General features: G+C 38.9%; 1 protein-coding gene across 1 annotated transcript in view; it reads left to right on the top strand.

Annotated features, from left to right (window-relative positions):
• The first annotated feature begins 3493 nt into the window (after nt 1–3493).
• Nucleotides 3494–25132, top strand: part of CBFB (core-binding factor beta subunit) — a 40848-nt gene continuing 19209 nt past the window's right edge. Inside the window, exons 1-3 of the mRNA XM_009276794.2 lie at nt 3494–3532; nt 4439–4555; nt 22459–22575. Coding sequence (XP_009275069.1) covers nt 3494–3532; nt 4439–4555; nt 22459–22575 — 273 coding nt within the window. The remainder of the gene's footprint in view (nt 3533–4438; nt 4556–22458; nt 22576–25132) is intronic.

Here is a 25132-nt window from a genome sequence, read left to right as displayed (position 1 = left end):
AGCGGACGGTGCTGGGACGGTGCGCGGTGTCGGTCGGGTCGGGGTGGCCGCGCTGTGCTGGAAAGTTTTCCTTGAGGAAAAAAATCACGTCTGCCGCCTTTCAAACGCCGAGGGAAAGGCGGCTTTCGTTAAAAGGCAATGCCTCTTTCCTGTTAAGAATAGTGCTTTTTCGTTAAAACGTGTCGGCTCGCTCTGCCTTCGCTGGAGCAGCAAAAACGCAGTTGACTGGAGCGGTGGGGTTAGAGGGAGGTGATAGGGAGGTGAGGAAAAGCTCTCAGAGCCTTCAGAGCCACCCGCCAGTGCGAATTGGCTGTGCTTCCTTCCCTGGGCACGTGTTACGATTGTAAGCTGCTTATTTCAATATTCAGCTGTGTGTTTTCTTTTTTTTTTTCCTTTTTTTGGGTTTTTTTTTTTTCGGAAACAGTAGCTTTCAGAAGTGAGTAAAATTGTGCGGAAGGTGCCAGCTAAAAGTCTCGAATGAGCTGTTTGATGTATTTGTGAACTACATCAAATGCTTTTAAAATTAGGCTTTGAAAGTTGCAACTTCAGCTCTGTTTTTCTCATTCATTAAGGTTAGGTACAGACCGCTCTCTTCTGAATTAAGAAGCGAGATGAAGTATAGCTCAGAGTAGTCAAGAACTGACTAGTTATTTCCTGGTTTGATTTCTGCTGTACGTTCCTTTTATAGGATCAGTATCTCATAGTGTTGTTAATTTCTTAACTCTTCGCTGTTCTTAAAATGCAGAAGTAACCTCTTTTGCAATTAGAGTATGCAATGAAAGATGAGGTAAAAATTCCCTTCCCATAGAGAATAACACCTACTTTCACCAAGTTCGGTTTATGATGATTCTTTAATTTCACGTAGTATAGGTATTGCTAGTCAGATCACGATGAAATTATTCTTACGCACAATGAAATTATTCTTATGCACACCCAAACAAATATAATTGAACACCAGGTACTGCAACTGATCTTGTTCATTTGCATTTGTGAGTAAAAGGCTGTACACTCAAGTACACGGTTATCTTTTGCTGAGTAACTTTATTTTAGTTGAATCTTATCCCTGCTTGTTATCTGTGGTCTTAGACCTGTAATGTTATTTTGTGAGGGGCCCCCTGTAGTCAGTCTCTTAATCTTACTATTTTTTTTACATTCATTTTTCATTGCTCATGTTTGCTTCCTTTAAAAAGTCACCAGGGAAACAATGGGTAGGTGAGGAAAACATAGTTTGCTAGCACTTGAAGTTCCTGAACAGGTGAAAGCGCAGAGTATACCTGAGTACTTCCCTAAAAAAAGAAAATTAAAAAAAATTGATATGTAGCTTATAAACTAGCTTTCTAATGAAGCTTATGCGGTTATTTATATAAATGGGAAATAGCTGTAGTTTCACCTTTGTACTTCTAAGCCTGCTGCTGTCTTTCTCTGCCAGAACTTCATCCCTTGGAAGCAACCAGTGATGCCTGTTCTATGTATTTTTACTTCTACTTAATTATAAAACAGAATCTAAATTTCTTGATCTGAAACATCTGGTTTTGTTTTGTGAACAGGGCACAAGTAGTCCGGTTTATTTAGAAATGTAGTGTGTGTAATGACTGATGTTAAAAAGAGCTAGCAATTTTACTTTTTTTTAGTCTTGAATGTTTTTCCAGACATCAAGGATTTATTCTTTTATCTCCAAAGGGAGCCTTTGCAAATGACCTTACATATTTTTAAGGAGGCAAAAAACCCCAGAGAACAGCTTAGGGATTTAGTGTGGAACTGGCAGTAGGTTGTTGGTTACTTCTGTCAAATAACTCTTGATTGAATAAAGAAAATAATTACCAGTATTACTGAGAAAGTAACTGTGAAATATTAAATAAGATTTCAGGTTTACGGGTGTTGCTTTGATAACTTGAAAATAACTTTACATGTTCAGTTTGTTTTGGAGACTTCCTAACTACCTATTTGTTTGGAAGGTACTTGTATTTACGTTGTCTACATGTGGGTCAGATCACCCTTGTACTACCTGATAAGCTTTTTGCAAAATTTGAGGCATATGTATACGATAGCATTTCAGACTGAGCTTTAAAAGGCTCTATATATAAAATTATAATTTTCTTACTTTCAAGTTTAAGGCCAAACTAGTGGTGTGGTTTTTTGTTTGGGTTTTTTTTTTAATTTTTAAAAATTTGCTTCTTACTAAAAGAAAATTGTTGGGTTTGGTGTAGTCCTGTGTGGTTCCTAGAGAGACTGTTCTCGAGTTTTTCAGTATTGACTTACGATTTTTATTTGAGAAGCACGTGGGTATTTTAATTGGATGGTTTTATCTGTTCAAAGGGAGGGAACAGGCTTCAAAAATCCAGAGAATAAATATCTACATAGCTTTTTAAATAGCCTATGGTTTAAATGTTGCCCACATGACTCCATGAGGATGTGGGAATCTGTGTACTTTCATTTTCTTCTTTTCTCTGATATTTTTCCCATGGTTTTTCATGGCCCCCTAGCACAAGTTGGGGGGTGGAAGCAGGGAGGCATGGGCACTTCACTGACTCTCTCGGTTTCCCGGGAAGCAAGTATAGTACTTCTGACCCCGTATCCTTGGGGCCTGCAGAAACTGGGGTGGTGCGGAGGGCTGCAGTGGTCAGCTGGTTTGCACTCAAAGATCTCACTCCTTGGCATTTTGCTTTAAGTGTATAAATTAAGGAGTATAAAACACGTATTTGCTAAAGATGCTCGGAGGTGGGAAGGTGGTTCTTGAACAGAGTAAGTGGTGATGACTTATGAGTCAAAAATCTTTGGAGATAGGTGTAATTTTTTTGTTGATATGTAAATAGAATCACTTAGAAAAGCAAAGGGATAATACAAGCTAGTCGGCCTGACACTGATGGTCTGCAGCCCTCACAGTTTTGATGCTTCCTATTTGTGCAAGTGTATCCTCGATGAGGCTTCTATTACATTGATGGAAACGCTTGGTTTTGCCTATTGTAGGGCAAACAAATATTAATGTACCAATACGATATCCCACCCCAGTATTAGTAGGACCGATTCGTCAATTTTAATGACATTGAGAATGTGCTTAACAGGAGATTTAAAAAACAAAACAAACCTGCTCTTAAGGCTAGTCTGGAATGGAACCTGACTGCAAAGTGTTAGTCTCCCTTGGCGGAGGGGAAAAAGTCAAGACAAAGCACTTCTACTTTAAAAATGGGAGGTATTAATCCTGTGACAGCGTTGCAGTACATGACCGGAACTATCTTAAATAACATATAGAGCTATTGTGTCGTAGGTAGCAGTACAGTTACACCAAAGTTGCTGAATTCTGGGTTGCTTGAAAGGAATTGGCTTGTCAGGAAATTCCAACTATTAGAGTAGTATTTGTATAGCTTTTAAGAAAAACTGTATTCTGGATTAATGACCATTTAAATCTAAGTGATCGTGGTAATCAATACAGTTATTTGATTGCAACAAATTATGTTTAACCCTGGGATTTTGAGTACAGTTATATTCTGGGAGCATGTTCGAGTATTCGCGTGCTTACAGGACATACTCACGTGTACCAGAGAAGGGTATAAATACTGTGAATCCAACTTATACTTGCAGAGATGGTTTTTTATTTCATGTCTAGAAGTTGACATACTCTTCATGGCTTGGAGTCGATAAGATACACAAATAAATACAGAGAGTTTATAAAGAAAACTGAATCTTATTTTCATTTGAAACCGTAGAAAATTACTTACTTGAAAGCAATGTATGCTTTTTCTAATATGGTTAAGTCAGTCCCTTTAATGATTTTACAAAGGGCTGCAGCTGAGAAGAATTCCTATGGTTGCCTGTTCTCACTGACACAGCATCTGCCGATTTGGATTTCACTGGTGTCTTAATGTGGCAAGAGGACTTCGTTCTGTGAAGTTTCATTGAGCTGTATATTGATGCTGCTTGCCTGTAGACGATAAAATAGGAATATTTACATTTCAGTTCAGATAAGCGTTTATCTAGGTACAAGTAGATTGTGAAAGGAAATGAGTCCTTTTCTTTCAGAAAAAGTTGTCCTTAGTAACAGGTCTCAGGAGTTCATTTTCGTTCAGCAGTACTTCTTCTAGAGATATGCAAGCTCTGTAAAAAGCACGGGCAATTTTTAATGTTGCAGGTACTAAGTTGGTGCAGGGTATCCAGACAGAACTGAAAGGACAGATTCTAATGTCAGCAAAACTGATTTGAAAGAAGTATTGATTCCATGTTGTATTTTATATCCGAAGCAGCCAATGGCAAATGTTGTCAAAATGGAATCAGATGTTTGTAACTTAATACTTAAGAAAAATGATGAGTGCATGTTTTTGACTTTAAGTATTCTCTATGCTGCCTGGCTTAAGACATAAACTGATGTAAAAATAAATGACTGCCTGCATAATTTATGTAATGTCTTGCTCCCTGATCCTGTTTGTATTGATTTTTCTAAAAGGCTTTTGTGGCCACAGGAACCAATCTGTCTCTCCAGTTTTTTCCGGCCAGCTGGCAGGGGGAGCAGCGACAGACACCGACCCGGGAATATGTCGACTTTGAAAGAGAAGGAGGCAAGGTAAGAAGGAAATTGTTGCGACTGAAAGAAATTATGTTGTGCTTATGATCTTATTAGTATGGGGCTGCATGTGTGATGTGAAATTACTAGTATTTCACATCTCAGTGCATGTAGGTAGTCTCAGGAGTACAACTGAACGCCGGTAGGATAAAATCTGGATCGCTTTGTTTTAAAGCATGTTAATATTTCTGGAGGGAAACACGTGGGTAATACTGGTGGCTTCTTACTATTTTGAAGAACAGAACTTTATTTCTACTGTCATGCTATGATAAAATTTTGGGGAACGATTTAAATTTGGTGTTGAGTAGGTGCTTCTAAAATGGTTCAGAAATTAGACTTTGGCCAATGAATTGTGGTAGACTAATGAAAATTTGCACTTTGAACAGGTTACTTCATTGGGTCTTAGGTTGCCAGTTGCTAGAGCAAGCATTCAGTGTGCTGCTTAGTGGAATGAAGCTTTTTTTTTCTCAGTTTCACCATGAGCTATAATACAGAAGAAGCATCGCTTTCAGAATTGATTTCTGAATATTTTTTTTTCTTAGGTGGTTGTCCCATAGACTGATATCGAAAGCTAGAATTCCCTAATGACAGCGATGGTTACTGTGAGGCTGTATTAGACTGAAAGTCAGAAACCTTGCTTAGTCTCATCAGAATAAAGTTACTGAAATCACTTACAGCTGGTTTTGTTTTACAGGAAAAACATACCTTTAAAATGTAGTTGCTGTCTCTTACCTATGCTACTGTAGGTGCTTTGGGACTGATCCAAAGATCACTGAGACCTCAGTAGGTTTGGACCAGCACTTAAGCCCCCATAGCCTTTCTGTTTCAGGGTAATTTCTGTATAATTTTTTTTACTTTAAAGATTTCTAATAGAAAACAAAATTCTTGCTTTTGCCTAAAATTTTTTTACCCGCTCTTGTAATAAGTAACAGCTAATGCAACCAAACCTACCAGGCTGGAGGAAGTATTTGAAGCATATTCAGGTTTAATGGCATATTGGGTCTTTTCAGTGCTGCTAGGTGGAAGATAAATATTTCCTATAGTGAGAAAACTTGATTGGAAGAAAAAAAAATTCCTGAGGGCAGATATGGTATTTGGAATCCAAGGTAGTGAGGTTTTTTGGAAAAAAATTGTTTTCCATTTAGTCCTGTGAGGCTTGCAGAAGTTTGACAAATTGGGGGAGGAGGAGTGAAGTTGGCTATGCTGGGTACTGACTGCTTTGCTAAGGAAACTGAATTGAATCTGGCTCTTACTGAAAAATATTGATTCTGGCTCACAATTGAATGAGGAATTTTTCTTGTAATGTGTAAGAAGACTGAAGTCTCTCTTGTTGCCAGTTCAAAACTAATTTTATTTACTCCTATGATTTTTTTAACTTTGTTTTCTCTGAATGAATTTTTAAAGTACTGAACTGCTTCATCCATTTTCTTGTGTTGCCTTAATCATGTAAGAGAGTGGTAGATATGCTGTGTATTAAAATAGAACACGAGCCTCATTAATGAATGCCACTCCCTGTTTTATGTGTGTTTACAGTAAATTCTAGAGTGCTTCACTAAAATGTTTAGATGAATTCATCTGAATGAGGCTAGAGGTGGACAGACTAATAAATGGCAATAGTGTTATGCTGTAGTATGTACAAATCACAAATTCAGCGTTGTAATCAAACTTTACTAGTGTAAATCGCACGCGAACGCAGGCGTGCTCTGCACAGAACTAAACTTGTCTGAAAGTAAGCCACTCCCATAACTTCAGAAGAGAAGTAAGCAGAATGGGAGAGTGTTTCTTACGTTATCAACAGAAACAGTTAAACGTTTTGTATGAATTGTCTGAGATTTTGTCCTCTATAGATTTTTGTCGTTTGGTTTTATTAAGAATTTTTTCATAGGCTTCAACAGTCTCTTAACACCATGTGATTTTTGTAGCTCTGTGCAACGTTGTTTTATGAGCTTTGATTCTTGAGGCAGTGCATAATGTGTGTTTGTTCATCACTGGATTTAAGCCAGCAAGGCATGTTTTTAATTATATGAATAAAAAAAGGCTAGGGGGGGAGCTGTCAGTTAATTATTATTTTAGGCATTAGTTTGAGATCTAGAATGTAGATAAACTTACCAATGCTAGAATATTTTTATTCTGGAATTCTGCTTCAGTGTTTGGCTAAGCAAATGATGGCCCAAAATAGTTTATCCAGAGTTGAGGTATGTCACTGTAGTGCCTAAGCAGTTCTGTACACAGATTGACAAAGCTACCAATGCAGCATCTGCTAGAATTGCTTCTTAAACGGCTGAATTTTAGAAAGAGCAGCAGCCTTGTGAATTCATGTGAAAGTTGGGATTCTGTGAATATCTACTTCATAGGCTTGAGGTTTTTCATTCTGGTATTTCTTAACTGAGGGGTTTTTCCTATGCTTAATTTGCCTCTTAATTTGATGCATCTGATGTTCACGATGGGTGGGTAGGCCTCTAGTGGATGCCCTGTCTTCATTAATTCAAAAATTGGATAGCTAAGTGTTCACTTAATGTTTCTACTCATTTTAAACTCAAGCTTAACTTTTTGTTTTTGAGATAGTTTTAACATTCTGTGCTGTCTTTGATCTGTAGCAAATTTAATTGTGTATTTGAGCAATTTTTCAGGTTTGTCATAGCAAAGGAAAAAGTAGCACTAAAAAGAGGTCCCTAGATTGTAAAAATCATAGAACATTGTATTTCACTGTGATTGTGGGGGTGTGTGTGGGGCGCCAAATTCAGTGTATGTCCTGTTTCTGGCTATCCAAACCATACCAAGGCTTCCTGATCCTTTGTGTTGTCAGCTAATGTCCAGTTCTTTTTTTTTAAAGAATAAATGAATAGATATTGCTAAGAAATTCAGAGGCAGACAGTGTAGTAGTGTAATGTATTGCCTGAAATCATAATTGAATCCTGGAATGAAATGGAGAGCTTTATTTTCACCTTGGTTCTCTGGTATCATTCATCACTTAGACTAGTTTTATTGTGCTTAATGAAGTTCTTAATTTTTACTTCAGTTTTATACTGATACCATATGAACGTCAGGCTGAACTCTGTGTGTGTGGACTTCAATGCTTCTTAAAATCTAATTTTATTGAAAGTCCCGTTGTTTTGTTAAGAACTGTGTGATCAACTTTCTTTGCATAATTCATTTTGTATACTTCTTACAGTAAGATAAAATGTCCCTGGTTTTCATTTGTTGTTTGAGATGTTTATATAGCTTTGGTCTTTCTTACCTGCAAGAACATTAGTTCTCAGATATTCTTTTTTGATTGTTTAAATACCAGTTACTACACTGATGAAGTGTGTGAAGTTGTTTTACTTTCCCTCCCCTTTATAATACTGTTCTCCATCTCGTTTCTAATGCAGCTTAACTTCCTGTCTGCTGTTGGGTGGCAGCTGCTCATAAACCAGAATCTTCCACACAGGCTTATTTCAGTATAAGGCGCTATGAACTCCCCAAGCCTGCAGGAAAGCACATCAGACATGATTTAAATTGATTCAGAGTGCCTGGTATGCCACATGTGTGATGTAGCTAGGGTTTCTACTCACTAGACCATTAACTATGTTCTAGCCACAACTAAATATTACCGGACTTCAGTTTTCTTCCTGAGGATGCTGAGTTTCAACTCGTGTGCAGTTTTTTCTGTTGTAGCTAGGAAATTTTATTTGGCTATAAGTTGATGTTAAGTGCTTGGATGAATCTAAAAAACTGAAAATCTCTGTTGTGCTGCAGGCACTGCAGCAGTTACAGAGATGTAATGAGAAAGAAAAAGGTGCTGTATTTGAATAAAAACTATATTTAAATGGCAGCCAATAGCACCAGTTTTCCACTTGTGTCCTCTGTTCTCACTAGAGGTTTGATAGGTAGGACTTGTCCCCAAATCAACTTTTTCTTTTCTGACTTTAGCAATAAAATTTCGTAATTACTGGGATGGTGTATTGGCTGCAATAGAACTTCATAATTATTGGGATGGTGTATTGGCTGCTCCGTTTTCTGAGCAAATGCAGTTTCCAGTCACACATAGGATCACAGCGAACCCAGTGGAATTTGCTTGGAAAGCGAAGGCTTAATTTATGAGAAATATCTGAATATCAGTGCTAACCTGTATTGAATCAGAAGTTTTACTTTCTTTACTTTCTTTGGTCCCCACCACTTTCTGAAGAATTTAGATGAAACATTAAGTTATTCAGACAAAGTTGGAGTAGCAGCTTTTTTTTCTTTGTTTAGGTACCCTTACTTTTAAAAAATCAGTAAGGGTGTCTAGGAAACTGATTTACAGTTTCAGCTCTCATTTCACCCTCACCATAGTGCTAAAGAGCCGTATTCCTTAAGTTCCTATATTTTCAGTCCAGCGGTATTTGGGATTTTTGCATTGTGACCATCGAAAACGTTCTTACAGTTAGCAGTTACTTGTATGCATTCCCTGCAATCCACTGAGTCTCTGGACAAAAAGGATTTAAATTTAATTTTTTTTTTTCATATCAGTGGGAAAGGATGTCTGATGTTAGGGATTTAGGGGAAGAAAAAGTATGCTAGAGCCGTAATACTAATTAAAGATCATACTGTGGTGTGCCACCACAAGGGCAAACCATCTCAGCCATGAGATGCATGTGGTCTTAACAGTTATTAAGACTTCATCCTTTTATTTGTCTGTAGTAATTTAATGCTCCTTCAAATTATTGTGAAGGTCTCTGCTTAAAGCACTTCAGGAGACAGTGTTACAACCTTGAAGAGTTGGGCATCGCCTAACAAAAATTCACGGAGCTGTTTGTATGTGGTGGAGGCGTAAGATGTAAGGCATGTAAGATGTAACTTACTTAGAAAACTAGCAAATGTCAACCTTTAAGTGGTACCATGCGCATTCCTTGTGGATCGTCTCTTAATATGCGAGGGCATCTGGCGAGGACACTTTGTTTCCCAGGAGCTGTCCTGCTCATAAACGCTTTCTCTCGCAGACCAGTCTTGTTGCTTACAGGTCTGAACTTGAGCTGAGGTTCATTGTGTAGCCCTCTACAGTCCTTGATTGATTTTTAGGCTAGTCCCTTAATGCACTGGTGGGTTAGGATAAGGATATTTTGGGGTCAGATTTTTATCATGTTCATCTGCTGTTCTCTCCCTTTGTGCTAGCAGAATGATACAGAATTCCTCTTCTGGCTTAGTTTCAGCTTACTTCAGGAATGTGGAGCAGGGAATATCTGACCGGTGCCTGTCCTCAGAGCTGGTGCTTTCCCTGAGCACCTTAAACCTCGGGTTTAAGGTTCATCCCCCTGCTCGGGTCTACCTGATGACTCCACAACCCCAAAACATTGTGGTAACCAGGAGAGATTCTTCTGTGAAGAGCAGCTGGTGGTCAGTGAAGGCACGTCAGCTGCTGAACTGTCTGTGTGCTCGGGCCCTTTGAGGTGCTTTTGCTTGCTTCAGCCAAGGGAAGTGGTGGTGCCCTGATGAAGCCCACGTCACTGTCATTCCTTTTTATCTTTCTCAGTCTTTTTCTGTGAGCTTTAAACAAGAAAGTCAGTGTGTGGTTATTCTGACAGCAGATAAATGGGTTTGGTGGTATATCCAGTTTGTACCCAGCCTGGCTAAACAGCTCAGTTTTTTTTCTTGGAGTTGCATGGTGGGAGTCCTGCAAAGGCTTGGTGAATGAGAAGAATCCACTTTCCTGGTTGGTGCCCTTGATGAATTTTCATCCAGGATCATCTATATGGTTTGGGTAAAATATTAGTTTTCTATAGATGCTTGTGATTCTAGATTTTATTATTTTGTTTGTGCTTAAGAGTCTTTTAGAGAGACTGCTCAGTTTCTCCCTCTCCCCGATATGTCATTTCTTTGTTTATGTTCCTGTACCATTTTTGCTTTAGAGGAGAGTGAAACTTCTTGTTTTGCCTAGATACTTTGAGGTGCTATTCATTATGACCTGCTATTGCATAGAGGAGAGCTGTTTAATTGAAACTCCATTTGAAGCCAGGGAGTCATAGCGTATCTTTGCTTACTCACTTCCCCTCAAAACTGGGAGATGCTTCTATCTGCATCCAGTTTATACGCTGTTAACAGTTAGGAACTTGGATTTTGGGATGAGAAATCTTTAGAGCTCGTAGCTTGTTAGGTATGTGTTGTCCTGTGCTGGCAAGCAGCCGTTGGCTGAGATTTGGACAGTTGCTCCTGAGGAATGATTTATCATAGGGTGTCCTCTGCCACTAGAGCATGAGTCACACCAGGCATCTCTCATGTGACAAGCATCCACAGCCTTTTCCCCATAATCCTTTCACTCCCCCCCATCCTCCAAATACTTTTGTTACTGCACGCAGCCTTGTTCATGCATTACGGTGCATGCAGTGACGATGCCATTTTGGAACAATGCTTATGAACCGTACTTCCAGCACGGCTGTGCTGTTTGTGATGCCTACCTATCAACCCGTTCTGTAGGTCCCAAGTACTTAAGATCTGCCATCAGAAACCTGCTTTTGATTAGCTTTTATTACATGTTGTAGAAGCAGTTATTTGGTCATATTTTATATATTACCTTGAACTTTTCCAGTGGTCTAAATGCACCCATTAGAGTCGTATAGACAAGACTTCAAATTTACTCATACCATCCTCCTAAAGTTTCCCAGAAGCTGAACAAAAGCAGAGTTAGTGAGCTAAGTTTTGCATTTGGGAACCAGCTATGTATAAGGACAGATGAGTGCTGTGTGGATGAAATCAGTACTGGAGATCCCTGCAGATACTGGAAGAAATCCAGACATTTGGATTGTTGAATCCTCTTGTTTGCATATCAGTCTCCACTCACTAAGCAAAGTTGTTAACATTATGCTTCTCTGCTCTTCTTATAAATGAATGAGAAAAGTAAGAGCATTGCTGTTGGAGGATGTCTGTTTCTTTGTGAAAAATCACTTAATATTTCATATGTAAAAAAAGAAAAATTCAGTAAGATGATGAAACATATGCTACAAGAAGCTGTCATTTTTCTGAAAGGTACTGAAATGTTTCTTCAAGCTTTATTGTCCAAAGTACAAGTAATAAAACGAGCTAATCAGCTTACATAATTGCATATTTGATATTTAACAAGTTGGCCTGGTGAAATATATACTGTGACAATAATGTGCGGGGTGGGGGGAGGACTCTTGCACAGGAAAGCTATTCCAAGAATGTGAGTGCTAATGAAAGGATCATCTTTTGGGGAATAGCGGATGATGCAGATGTTTTGTCTAAGCAGAAAGTCCATATATTTTCCGTTACATTAATATTGAGACTTGTATGTGAGATCCAAATTGTAGCTACTTGAGGAGTCTTTGCAGAACTTCTGCCTTCTTTCTGTATTTAAGATACTTTGCTTAAACAGTTGCAGACAGCAGCTCTATGTTGCGGGACTTCTGGGTATGCAACTTGTTTTATCTGTTCATTTCAGTATAAATATAGAAGATAAAACCTATGGAAGGTGACACAGAGTTCTTAAACCTGGCATAATTTTTACAGTAAGGGTCATTAAACCTTTGATTTTGACTTGAAATACAGTGATTGAGGACAAAGTGTTGTCTGTCACATATTTCAAATACTTTTTAGGTGTGAAATTTAGGGAAGAAAGCAGCAATGGAATGCTGAATGGGGGCTTTTATGTCCTGATGAAATACCTCTTGATGGCGGTTGAGGAGTAGCCAGCATTGTTTGACAAAACAGATTGGAGGTGACAAGAAGAAATTTTTAGTTTCTTTTCAGCCAATGTATTCCTTTAAAAAAATAAAATAGATTAAAAAAGGGGAAAAGCTTACATTATTCGGTAGAGGCACTATTGGGCTTTTCTCTTTCCTTTTGGAAAACTAATACAAGACTAAAGAATGCTTAAGAATAGGAAAACTAAGGCAGGAAAGCATGTAGACAAAGAAAGACAACTATAGTAGTGTATTTTTTCTCATGCTACTAAAGAGCGTTTGAGGATTTCTTTATAAAGCTTGCATTCTTCTCTGATTTTTACTTGTTTTCTTTTTTTTCTAATGAGGGCAAGCTTTTTCACTTGGGTAGAGGGGCAGTGAGCAGTCCTCTCACGTCCAGATGCCTCAAACCAGGGGGATCAGAGTACAGTACCCTGTAATGGGATTGCACAGCCTGGTAGCCTGGTGGGTTTTCGTCGCAGAAAACTATCAGGATTTTAGTTACAGCAAACCAGAAAGCCGTTGTTTCTAATCACTTCAAAAGGTCTTACAGCAGACTGACTGTGAAACATACAGGATGAAACTTTCTTGAGAAAGCATTCAGAGAAGCAGTATGACTTTTTTAAGCTCTATTCTGATACCTGGAACTTGAGAAGCAGACTTCTGAGGAAGTATGGCTCATGTCATCTATAAATGTTTTGAACTTCAAGAAAACGAATCAGTAGGTGGTTTATAGGGAATAAAAATAAATAGTGCATAAGAGTTTAAATCTGTTCTCCTCTCCCGCGCATCATACAGTGTTGGTTCTGTCCTTTCCTGGTCTTGTGCTGGGAAAATTCTTGTTGCATTTTGGCTAACCAAAGCTGTATTTATATTATTCACTATCTTTATAACTGTGTTGATTTTTTTTTTTAAGGATTTTGCTGTTTGAAGAACTTGGTATTAAACATATATCTGAAAGTGCTAATTACTTCGTTGAAGAAAATTCACAGCCATTGCTAATGATGTTTCTCTACAGAAGCTGATAGTTTACTGCAGAATAATTATGACACTATGAAATTTTACTGGGTGATGAAAGCTAAGTAGTTGTTATGGTATATAAAAGACAAAAAATTACTAACTTGCATTATTTTAAGGCTTGATGGAGTACTACTTGTTGAATAAATGTTCATGCAGTTTTTCCAGACTTGAATCCTGCTTAAGGGGGAAGGGTGAGGCTGTCAAAGTGCTCAAGAACGTAATAAAAGCCAAAGGGCAGAAGAGGCAACTTTTCTTGCCCCCCTCCTGCTCAGGTCAGTTCCTGGATGGTTTTTATTAGTTGCTTGCCCATGTTGTCAAAAATCAGATACCTTCTAGTTGGGTATACTTGCATTACACATTTCAAATTTTCAATTAAAAAATATGGGTTTAATAGGCTATTTATTTGCACACGGGTAGCATGGTGTGTAAATGATGTGTTTTAGATAAACCTCTCTTTCTAAACCCCCTATTGGAGTTTCTAGTTATAACTGCTTTTGGTATGCTATTTTCTGAAAGCTTGAAAAGAACTGATTTCCCAATCGATTTTGAGATTTCCATCTGGAAAATGTATTCTGTCCACGTGGCAGAAAACAGTGTCCCCCTGTTAGTTAACTGGTTTTGTGAGCATAAGCATTTGTCAGTTACATGCATGTGTGCTTGCAGCAGCAAAACAGCAGCAGCCTCCCAGCAATATTTTGCTGCAAAAACATTATTCTTTTCAAATGTTGCAAGAAAAATTGGGTCTTTTTTTAACGCATGCTGTTTCAGGAGAGTAGATTTAAAATCCAGCATCTTTCTCATGTAGAATCTAGTGGTAAAGATACACTGATAAAAGACTCTGGTAAAGTTTCACAGGGGAAAACCCCGGCACGTATTTGCCTTTCAGATTATCTGTGTATTTTGCTCGTTGCATTTTTGTTGATTCTCAGTTCCAGCTATGTGGTTGGTTCTGTCTTTTTGAAGGCAAATGGAGTGAGTCTGGACATGAGATACATTTCATGTTGGGAGGCATTAGACCTTTTTGTAGTGACACTGCAAAAACAAGAAGCCACCTACTTTTTGCTTTGTATTAGGGTTTTTTTGGTGGTTTTGGTCGAGTGTAGTGTATGTTTCCTGCTCAGTCCAGCAGCTGCAATACTTTGGAACTGCGTCTGGAGACTTATTTGTTACTAAATGATGAGTATAATTTCCGTGCAGTAGCATTTTAGTATTTTTCTCTGTTAACTTCTAAGCATAAGTACTGACCAGTGATCTTAATCCAGGAATAAAACGCTGTGGTCTCCGCAGATCTTAATCGCGTTTGTTCTGACATCCTTAATGCTTCATATCTGTTCTTATAGACTTGTTTTTTAGTTAACTGAAATAGTAACCTGCATAATTTAATGAAACATTGATCTGCCTTCAGAAAGGAGTCATGATTACATAGTTGAGCTAACTATGCAGAAAAAAACCAACAACAACCAAAAAACCGTAAAAATACCAGGTTTTCTAAAAGTGACTTATAAATTCTCTCTCTCCAGTAAAGTAAGGAAGATTGTTCTGCTGTTCTTTTTTGAAGTCTTAGAAACCAAACCAAAAACCATCACTGTAGTAGTTCAGGAATACAGAAAGCATGGGGAGAGAGGTTTTGTCACAGCTCTGATACTACTTACAAAGACATTTTTTATGTGATTCCATACATGGATATTTTTACTACATAGAATTGTAAAAATGGATTGTGCTGCACTTGAATTTTATCTAGATGGGCATTTTCCAAAACTTTAGTTTTATTTGTAATAAAAACAGGTGATTTATTTAAGCATACTTAAAAATTGGCTGAAGTATGTAATACCAGACCCATCAGGTTTTGCTATGAAGTTGAAAATTATAGGAAGTATTTTCTGAGTGCGTTCTTTCCTGAGGGAATACACTAAGGGAATGCTATCACTTGTTATCCAAACACCTTCTACTATAATTAGAGAGCTAAAATAGATTTTTTTGGGGGGTAGTGTTCTTGAATGGAACTTACAACACAAATTTTTTGAGTTCTTTTTTTTTTCCCTTGGCCATGAAATGCCTTAAGCTAATATTTCAAGCTGTTTGAATCACCTTTGACATTAGCATGTATATATAGGCATGTCTAAATTCTTAGGTTTCCATAGGGGGGGTGAAAAATGCATTTAAGAGCCTAAAACTTGTATTAAAAAAAATTGTATTCCTCTGACTCCTGAATCTGGCAGGTACAGTATTTTGATAAAGGTCAGACTAAATGAAAAACCTTTCTGAGAAATTAAATCATAGTTGCAACTTTTCTAATACACTTCAAGCTTTAAGTTTATCTTAATAAGCTCCAGTATGCAGAAGCAGAATGAACAAGGGATATATTGCTCTAAAGGGAGGGAAATACAGGGGTTTAAAATCTTTAACAACAATTTTATCTGGTTATATGCAAAAACCCCCTGCAAATAATAGTTAAATTAGTTAGCCCTGTGCTCAGCTATTTTTACTGGTTGCTATTAAAATTCTAGTACAGGCTGTTAGCAATTCATGGGGTATTTTGTATTTCAGCAAATTCTTTTCTTCAAGATACTTTGTTCCTCACAGTCGGTGAGTTTGCATTTCCACTGCTTGTTGTGAGCTTAAAACATTGTAGTATGAAAGATTGCATTTACAACTCTTGCTTTCTTCTTTTTCTTTTATTTTTTCCTAAGCATAACAGTCTAGATTGAGACTCTTAGCAAGCATACTGTTGTGTTAATATTTCTGGTTTTGCTAGAGGAGTCGACGTTTGTCATAGCTGATGAAATAGAGTAACCCTATTTCATTTTGAACGTTAAACTTTCTTTCCAGAAATTCTTCTTGGGATCTGTAAAAACTAATGCCTGGGTTGTTGGTTTTTTGGTTTATTTGTGTTTGGGTTTTGGGTGGGTGTTACGGCATGTGTAGGTAACATAGAGGAAAGAGGAAAACTAAAAAGTTGAAATGGGCTTTTTCCAAAGAATATTTCATGCGCTGCAATAGGCCTGGTCGTTCCTGATCTTACCAGGCTCTTATCAAATTATTTACATAGTCTGAAGTTGGAAGTGAAATGTCTTTGTGCCATCACAAAAAGGAAGAGCTATAGGAGCAGGTCACAGGCAGAGAAATGGTGGTGCCGGGCGCCGCAGGGTCTGCTGCGCCCACCGTGGTGTCCCTGGGCAGCCCTGCTGCTCGGGCCAGCACTGTCCGGGAGCCCCACGTTGGCCGCCGCTCACGAACCAGCAAGGGCCTGGCGTCGGTGGTGCGATACGGTTGTGACATAGGTGCCACCCTTGAGAAACTTAGAGCTGTGTTCATCTTGAAAGCCACGGTTTGGTCATCCATGCACAACTGTTTAGGAAAGACTTGTTTTGTCAGGAAGTACCGCTTCCTTTGCGTTTTTACAAAATAGTGTAAGGTTTAAATTTTAACAAAACCTCATTTTCATATAGTGGAAGCTGTTTCAAGATGTAGCTTTCAAAATAACTTAGAAAACATTTTCTTTTTGTGTTTAAGGGAAGACTAATGCTTTGAGGCATGAGACAGAGGATTGATCTAAACTTGTTGGATTTTTGAGCTCTTATGGTTTGTAATGATGTGTCTATTGTTCTAAGATTAAAAACACTAAAAAGTGTTTCACTCACAGTGACTTTCTAAATGGGATTCTTTTCCTCTGTTTCTATTTACTGTTTCATTCCCAGTTAAAACTGATACAAAGGTTTTGTTTCAGAATTGGACTGACAAAGTCTTAAGTGCTGTAAACTGCCCGTGACTTGGTTATTTGTCATTAGTTTCTTTAAAATATGAGTGATCAGTATCTAAAAGTGTAGTCTGAAGCCTTGTATGGAGTTGTCAGCTTTTGCTGTAACTTCAGTTGTTATACTAATGAAGATAGTATTCTGTTTTGCTCCCCAAATAATTGAGGATTTTAGTGTATAAATTCTGTTGCAAAGTCTTAGAAAAAAAATTTTCTTTTTTTTTTTTCCCCTGCCTTTCATAGATCACTTCCTCTCTTATGCTCTGCCCCCTTTTTGAACCCCAGGCTAGCAACCCTTCTCTGATAATGATAGGCAAGTGAGTGTCCTGGCATTTGGGGAGGGAGGACTGACTCAGCTTTACATTTCAAAACAATCATGCCAAATCTGTAGGCAGGACCACAGCATTTTATTTATGAAAATGTATATAGACTCCTTTAAGACTTCTGTTGAAGGAAACAGATGAATACATAATTTCCTATTTTAACATTTTGAATAGGTAGTCTCCTTTTACTCGGCAGCATATACAGACCATGTTAAGAGAAGCTGAAACGATGAGGTTAGCCTTAACCGATTTAACATCTTTCTTACTCGGAGTAAATGTTTACAGCTGTTTCTTAGTGGTCAGTATTTCATATATGAAGTCACTGGGGAGACTGCTGTTTAAATATTTAAAAGTAGGGTATGATTCAGGGGAAGTTGGGTTCAAAACCGAGACGTACGTACTTGGCTCAACCAAGAGAGAGGCAGCTTGTGTGAGCAGTTATGAATGGGCAGATGTGTGTGTGATGAGGCACACGGTGAGTCAGAACTGAGCCTCTTCTGAAAGAATGCGTTTTGCTCCAGCGTGCTGGGAAAACGAAAACAGGAGGGAGGGGACTGCACCACTTCGCTGGGGGCTGGTGTTTCCTGGGGGGGTGAAGTTGGGCCCATCGGTGGCGGCGTCGGTGGCCGTTGTGAGCGTGCTGATTCATTAGTCAGTGGGTGGTGAGAACTGTGTGCAGTCTCTGGGGGAGGAAATGGCTTGGTTGCTTTAGGGAGAAGGAGCATTTTCTGTAACTGCAGGATGTGTGGATGGAGCATACAGATAGCGTATCTATAGCACATCAGTTAAATACCCGGTGTTGTGAGATAAGGATTTACTAGAGGACTAAAATAGGATGTGAAACTGAGGTTTTGCGTCTTGTGCTCAAGTAAAGCAGCTTTTTGTAAAGTCATTGAGAATTGTCCTCTGCTTCGCTATATTCAAATCAAGTTTGGTTTTTAAAATATGAACGAATGGTGTTAGAGGAGCCAAGTCCCTGCCTATTTTTAACAACAAAGCTAACTCCCAATTAGTTGGAGTTGGAGGAGAGGGTTGCTCATTTAAATGCAGATGAAAAGAAGTAACAGATTAGTTGGAAGAGTACAAAAAGGAAGGTGTGGCACAGGTCTTTGACATCAAGCCAGACAGTAGGCCGAGAAAGCACGAACACGGGTCAACACCTTAGAGCCTGACGTATTCATGCAGCACCTTCTCAAGTTTACGTGCGTTTATGGTGCTGTTCATCCAACATCCAGATAATCTGCCAGGAGATAGGAGCGTTTACTCTTGCTGGTTGTTCAGTCAGCAAGCAGAATATTTGTTCTAACACTAAAAGCCTGTTTCCAATGTAAAAGTAACATGTCTACTTTTCTCGTTTAAAAAATTCTAATGCTACTTTGATTTGTAGTAGGAGTTTGCAATGGAAGGTGTAGTTTGAGATGAAATTACACTTTTGTGTAACAGCCACCTGAACAAAAATTCAGCCGGTACAAGCTACTAAAAATGGCAGATTTCAGTATGTGGTAGTTTACCTTGGTCTCAAAATCTATCAAACTAATTAGCTTTGGCTGTGCCAGTGTGTGGAAAATGAGGGTGCGAAATGAGGGAGAACTTACTCTCCTCCTTCAACATGTGTATAATAATGCTTAACTTAGTTACACAACCATCTACTGTCACTGTCAGAAAAGCCATACCTCGTTTGGTTTACAGGATGGACTGCACTCTGAAAGGAGGCAGCTGTGTAATATCTCTTTTCCTCTTGTATGTCCCTATAATGGTGTTTCTTTATGTAGCATTAAATTCATCCGCTGTATATGAAATTGGTAATTGCCTGACTTCCAACCCCTCCTTCTTCCTACTGCTCTCTAGTGCTTTTCACCTAAGTGTCTGAGTTTTACAAGAATGACTTCCAGATATTACTACGAAGAGCACCCGGAGGTGTGGGGAAGATTTATAAAATTATATAAATGCAGCTAGTCTGGGGTTAGCAACAAAACCTTGAGAGAGTTATTCTAATAAAGACATCCTTTTATCTACCTTTAATCAAATTGTATAGCTCAGTAATATTAAGGGGGGAAGTTGGGGTCTTTACAGAAATAACGTGGCTTTTGCCTTTGCTCTCTTACTGTGACTGTCTTAAGGCAACTCTCAGAAGAGAGGATTCTGGAAGTTTTTAAAAGACAACTTTGTGCTGGATTTTTCAGGTGCGATAACAGATCACGGGCTCATAGGCAAGAGCAGTAATTTATTAATAATTCTGTTAAGTTCGGAAATTGACAGGCAACCAGCATGGCTTTATCTGAAAAGAAGGAAATATGTGGTTAAACGGTTTTGGCTACAGTCTTAGGTGGTTTCCATTCTCCAGAAAGAGGAGAGGGGGGAAAAGGAGTCTAAATTCCTTTCTCTAAAATAAAGGAAAAAGCACCAGTATGCTTTAGTGTGTGTTTTAATAAGAGAAAAATTCCTGCATAAGTGCATGTGGTTTCAATATGAATTATACTAAATTTGAATTACTCTATAGTAATTTCAAAACTCAAATATCTTGCTAAGGAATTAATCCTTTCAGAGGTGAAAAATGTTTATTATCTGAGTTTTGAAGACCTACTGAATCCAGTGGCGTAAGGCTTTAAGGGCTCTGATTCAGGAGCAAAGGCAGAGTACTTTATCTCGGAAGGTCAGGCTGCATGCCAGCGGTTCACAAGCTGCTTTGTCGGCAGCTGAGCTGTTGGTCAGTGTGCTTAGGGCAGATAGTAGGCATCAGTAATCACATCGGCTCTGTCAGCTTGTTTCCCTTTTCCCCTTTGACTTCTGAAGACTTTCACAGAATTTCCGGCACTGCTCAGGCTTCCAGGTGATGTGTGAGGCATTGCGTTTGAAGTACTGAGCCCTCAGCAGCTGCATCTGACCTGCCTCCCCTTTGCACCGAGCGACGAAGTTTGCACGTAATGCGCTGGCAGCTGCAGTGACCAAGGCAACTGAGCAGCATCTCATGCTGGACAGCTTGAAAAGCTAGATTTTTGTCATCTGTGGGAAGTCCTGTGTAACTTTTGATTTCCCAGGCTTTTGTTGTGGGCCAGAAGGATAGGGGAGGCCAGGTGAAATGTAAACCCTAAATGAAGATCAGCAAAATGCTTGTTTGCTTCTGCAAAAAGTAACTAGCATGAGAGTACAGACTGTTTCATCTTTACACAGTTAGGTTGTGCTGGTTTTTTTTTTTCCTTTTGAATTATTCTGCATGCTTCTTAGAAGAGAATGACTTTTGATTCTAATAGCCTCTTTAACTGTCTTTCACTTCTAAACTAATTAAATGCATCTATTAAATTGATGGTGCGTACTTCGTTTATTTCTTGTGAGATGAATGAGTGAAGACTGTGCTGAAAGGGAGTAATGTTGTATTTTGTATGTTTGAAATGATTAATCTTGAAATGAGGGCTGTGGGAGGTGGTTTCCTGGTAGTCCACATCTTACTCACGCTGGTTCTTACGCCTCTGCTCACAAAGGCTGTTGGCTGGTAGATCTGCACCCTGCATAGTGTGCTGTCATCACGGAAGACATAGGTGTGATGACTTGCATAGCTAGTCTGTGAATGCAAGGACAGAAAACCAGTCTGTGCTGCTCTTAGTGGAGACCCTGCAGTAGGAGAGCTGATACAAAGAAGATACGCTTGAACTAACTTCTATTTCTTTGTTGTTGAGCTATGGCATATTGTACTAATTAAAACTTCTACAGTATATCACTTCATACTGAAGTGTGGTAAGTTGTAAAAATCAAGCTCAGAGATCAAATGTGTATTTTCTTTGGCAGATAACATTACTTGTTTGTCAGTTGGTTTCATGTTATTTGTTCCCTTTCTTCCACTTGCGGATTGCCTTTCATGCTGTTCAGTGCTTAATTTTACCAGGACAGCCTTTGCATAAGGAAGGCTTACCTTCCTTCAGTACCTCCTGTAGCTCTTTGCCTTTCCTTTTTCTGCTTGAGTGACCTTAGCTGATAAGTGTGGAACTGAGCAGGTAGGCACAGTCGGGGTGCTTTGAAATGCGCTATAGCGCTAAACATCAATTATACTTTGAGGCTTTGCCAGAGGATGAAAATTCACCTACCTAGCTGGGCCACTCCTGAAGACCAAAAAGACTCGACAGGATTTTGAACGTCTAGGCAGTCTTTAAATCTGAAGTGAGTGCTGGCCTGTATGCATGGTTTGCCTCTCTGACAATTCAGCGTAGATAAACTTCTGTTCTGTGAGGGGTTTGACTTGCCAAGTAGGCTGAAATAACTACTGGCGAGTGATTTTTTTTTTTCTTGGCAATTTAGATAATTTTGCCTTTTTTTTAAAGGCTGATGTCATTAAATATAGGGTGTCACACTCGTTTAGCGTTGTATTTGCTTCTTTTTAAATTTCCTGTGCGGAGATTAATCTCTGGCCTTTAGAAGGGGAAGTACTTCTGCTTTAAATCACTCTATCATCTACCATTATCTAGATGTAGGGCCTTAAGCTCATGCATTATTCCTTGCTGCAGCTCAAGGCACTGTGCACGTTGATGCTGTAGATGGGTTTTGATCATCTGACATTGCTTCTTTTGAAAACCCTTTCACAAATGCTAGAATAGACACAGGAAGGCTTTCTTATTTTTAGCATGGTGTATATATAGTGTATTGTACTAACCTCTGACTAGTTTGTAAACTTGAGGAGGACTGAAACTGGTGCTTGTTATTTGTTGAAAGAGCTCGTGTATTGGGGTAGAATACAGTGCTTCTTGGGAGTGGGAAAGCATGTGTTCGTTTAACCATTTAAATGTGCTGTAAAGGATCTCCCCTGTCTGGCAGCATGCCACTTTCTTTGTGACACGAAGGTAAGCTGACAAGAAAAACAGTTACTTTTAACTGAAAGCAGTAGCAGACTTCTAACCAAATCCTGGTGCATGCCAGTTTATAAAACGAGAACACAAATTTATTCCATCCAGTACGGTAGGCAAAAGGTACAGCACTCACTTGATTAAAACGAGTTCTTGGAAAGGAGGCAGGAGAAGCTGTTAAGCGGAGTCTCATGTTACCAGTTGGTTTGGATGTTCTTCTAAGAATACATACAGAGGCTTCCTGCATCAGTATTTTCGTTGTGCGGGCGTGTGTGTAAATGCTTTCAAATTCATAGCATATGTTTTGCTTTTATTTCAGGTGTACTTGAAGGCACCTATGATTCTCAATGGTGTCTGTGTAATCTGGAAAGGCTGGATAGACCTACAGAGACTGGATGGTATGGGCTGCCTGGAATTTGATGAAGAGCGAGCACAGGTAAGACAGCCTGCCCATGGCTACTGTGCCTTGGACATTTGTTTGTTCTTCTGGAAGGAAACATACAGTCAGGTAGTGATCACACATTTTAATTTGCTTGTTTTCTGTCTTCACTTTGAGTACAAATTCCAAAGAAAACTTACAGTATAGAAGTTCAGAAATACGTGGCTGTAGCTAAACTAGTGTTTCAATTAGATCAAAATATTGGAGGCAGGAATCATCTGTAGTTTACAACTTTGTGGGTGACTTCGCACGATTACTATGCTGCAGAGTAGTAAATCTTGAAGTATTTGAAAAGCCATGTCTGTAACTTGAAGCAATTTAATTGGCAAGTCTATTCTAGCTGTTTATTTTAAGGTGGTTTTTGGAAGTAGCTTTTTGTTTTACATACAGGGTTGTGAATAGGGTTTTTCCATTTGCTCTCTTAGCAGTGGTAGACTCTCTGCTCTGTTAAGGTATGGCAGCTTTTGAGAAACCTACTTCCTATCTACCTACTTCCTACCACCAAAGTGACTGTCTAGCAGCTGAATCTTTGGACATGCACAAGAACAGAGTAAACGCAGAGGAAATGACATTTTAAGTGCATATCACGTATATAAGTTTCACTTACACAGCTGTAGGGTTCCTTAATTTGGTCAGACTCGAGACAGACCTTTGCTTTTGAGGTGTAGCTTGGTAACAAAGATACTTAACTGATATTAAAAGCACCAGGTTTGTGTGGGCTTCCACGCAGATTATGTGTCTCTGCAGTGGACAGTAAATTGGATGTAGTAACATCAGTTACCAGAGTTATGACTTACAATCTATATTTTATGGTGAACTTAGCAGTTCATTTCTGTAGTGTGATAATTTAGAAATGTTACAACTATATGAAGACACGGTCCAAAGTGCTTCTGAATACAAGGGTTTGTTAAGCATGCAGAGAAAAGAAGAAGGGTGAGCAATTTCCTGCAGCCCTTTTTTTTTTTTTCCCCTCCCCCCCCAAGTTCTGTATTGGTACTCCAGCAAATAATTCTTAATAATTTACTCTGTACCTGTATATAGTTATTTTCTCCTAACTTCTCTCTGAATACTACTTCTTTCACCCAAGACCATCGTGACTTCCCCTAACTTTTCTGGAAACTTGAGTAATTCACTTTGAACCATTGTTCAATGTCTTAAATGGTAACTCTGTCTTTTTCATCTTGATAGCATAGTAAAATTGGAGCTTTCTTTATCTCCTTCCTTTTGTTCCCTTAAACTCAGGGACCCAAAACAACTCACTCATCTTAATAATTGAACTGATTTGTGTAACACTGGTGGTGATTCCCTTTGTCTTTCTTTGTTACACCTCATGTATTTTATACATATGGGTGATTTTTGCAAAAACTTACTATTCACACAAACTGTTTGCTTTTCCAAATTACCTTTACTTTCACTTTGTGCCTGCCAGGGGCACAAAGTCCTCGGGGGGATTGCTTCTGGCAGTTGTGCACTGCAACTGAGTTAAATAAGGGTGCATTTTTCTATTTCTACCATGTGCCTCTCGTTCTCAGCCCTCACTTCCTTGCAGTTTCCCTTTTAGTCGTTCTACAGCCACAGTTGGTCACTCCTTAACAGGTCGGAACCCTTTGATTCCACCTAAATACAAAGAGCACTCTTCTATTCCAGGCATGCAGAACTGGAGGGCATATTGATGAATTTGTTCTTCAAGAGCTGGAAGTATTCAAATCAAATTTTATGTGGTGATACGTATAGTTGCAAGCTTTGTGGTGCCTTGCCTCTCCCCAACTTAAGAAACCAATTTGCACAGTAATGAGATCGTGTTATTGTGACTATGTTCTGGGTTAAATAGAAATACTTTGTGTCAAAACAGTGTCTTTGAAATAGTCACAGCCCTGCATGCTTTCTTCAGGATGCCTAGAAAGAGAGGGTATGCTATTCTGAGACTAGGCCTGCCGCCTTTTGTTAACCCGCCAGAAAAGCCGCAGAACCAAGCTTTTGCTTGAATGCTACTATTTGCTGTGGCATTCGCTTCTTCCAAAGCTGGGTGTCGGCATTTGAGCTAGCTATGTTCCTGTTGCAGCAGCGTGTTCTTTGGAGAGAGAGTAACTGCTGTCGACTCCATTGATTAGAAGGCCTTTAGACTATAATGGCTCACAAAGCAAGGTCAAATGTAGACTCCTGAGGACTGTGCAAGATAAATCCCAAGGTTCTTGATCTATGACAGTTAAGTTTGATACAGAACGCTAAGTCACATGACTTCTGAACTGAGAGGAGACTGATTTGAACGTGCGCTCAGAAGGAGATAGTGTCACTCTTTTCCAAAATTGGATAGTTCCTGAAAAAAGTGGGCACCCTTCGAAAAAGGAGGGTGGTCAGGTGACCTGTGGGTTCAATCTTTCTCTTTTTAATTTCCCGATAAAAGTTTTTGCATGCTCTCGGATTATTTTAGTCTCCCGATGTGTATATGCTGTCTTAACTACACTTAAGAATTCCTTTTTGCTGCCTTCAGAAAGTGTTTGTGCGCTGAGCATGTGATGATTTTTTTTTTTTTTTTTTGGGGGGGGGGAATGTA

This window comes from Aptenodytes forsteri, unplaced genomic scaffold, assembly GCF_000699145.1.
Source record: "Aptenodytes forsteri isolate BGI_AS27 unplaced genomic scaffold, ASM69914v1 Scaffold33, whole genome shotgun sequence".
In the NCBI taxonomy this organism is placed as follows: domain Eukaryota; kingdom Metazoa; phylum Chordata; class Aves; order Sphenisciformes; family Spheniscidae; genus Aptenodytes; species Aptenodytes forsteri.
The sequence above is the reverse complement of the archived record's forward strand: the minus strand, read 5'-3'. Positions and strand labels throughout refer to the sequence as shown.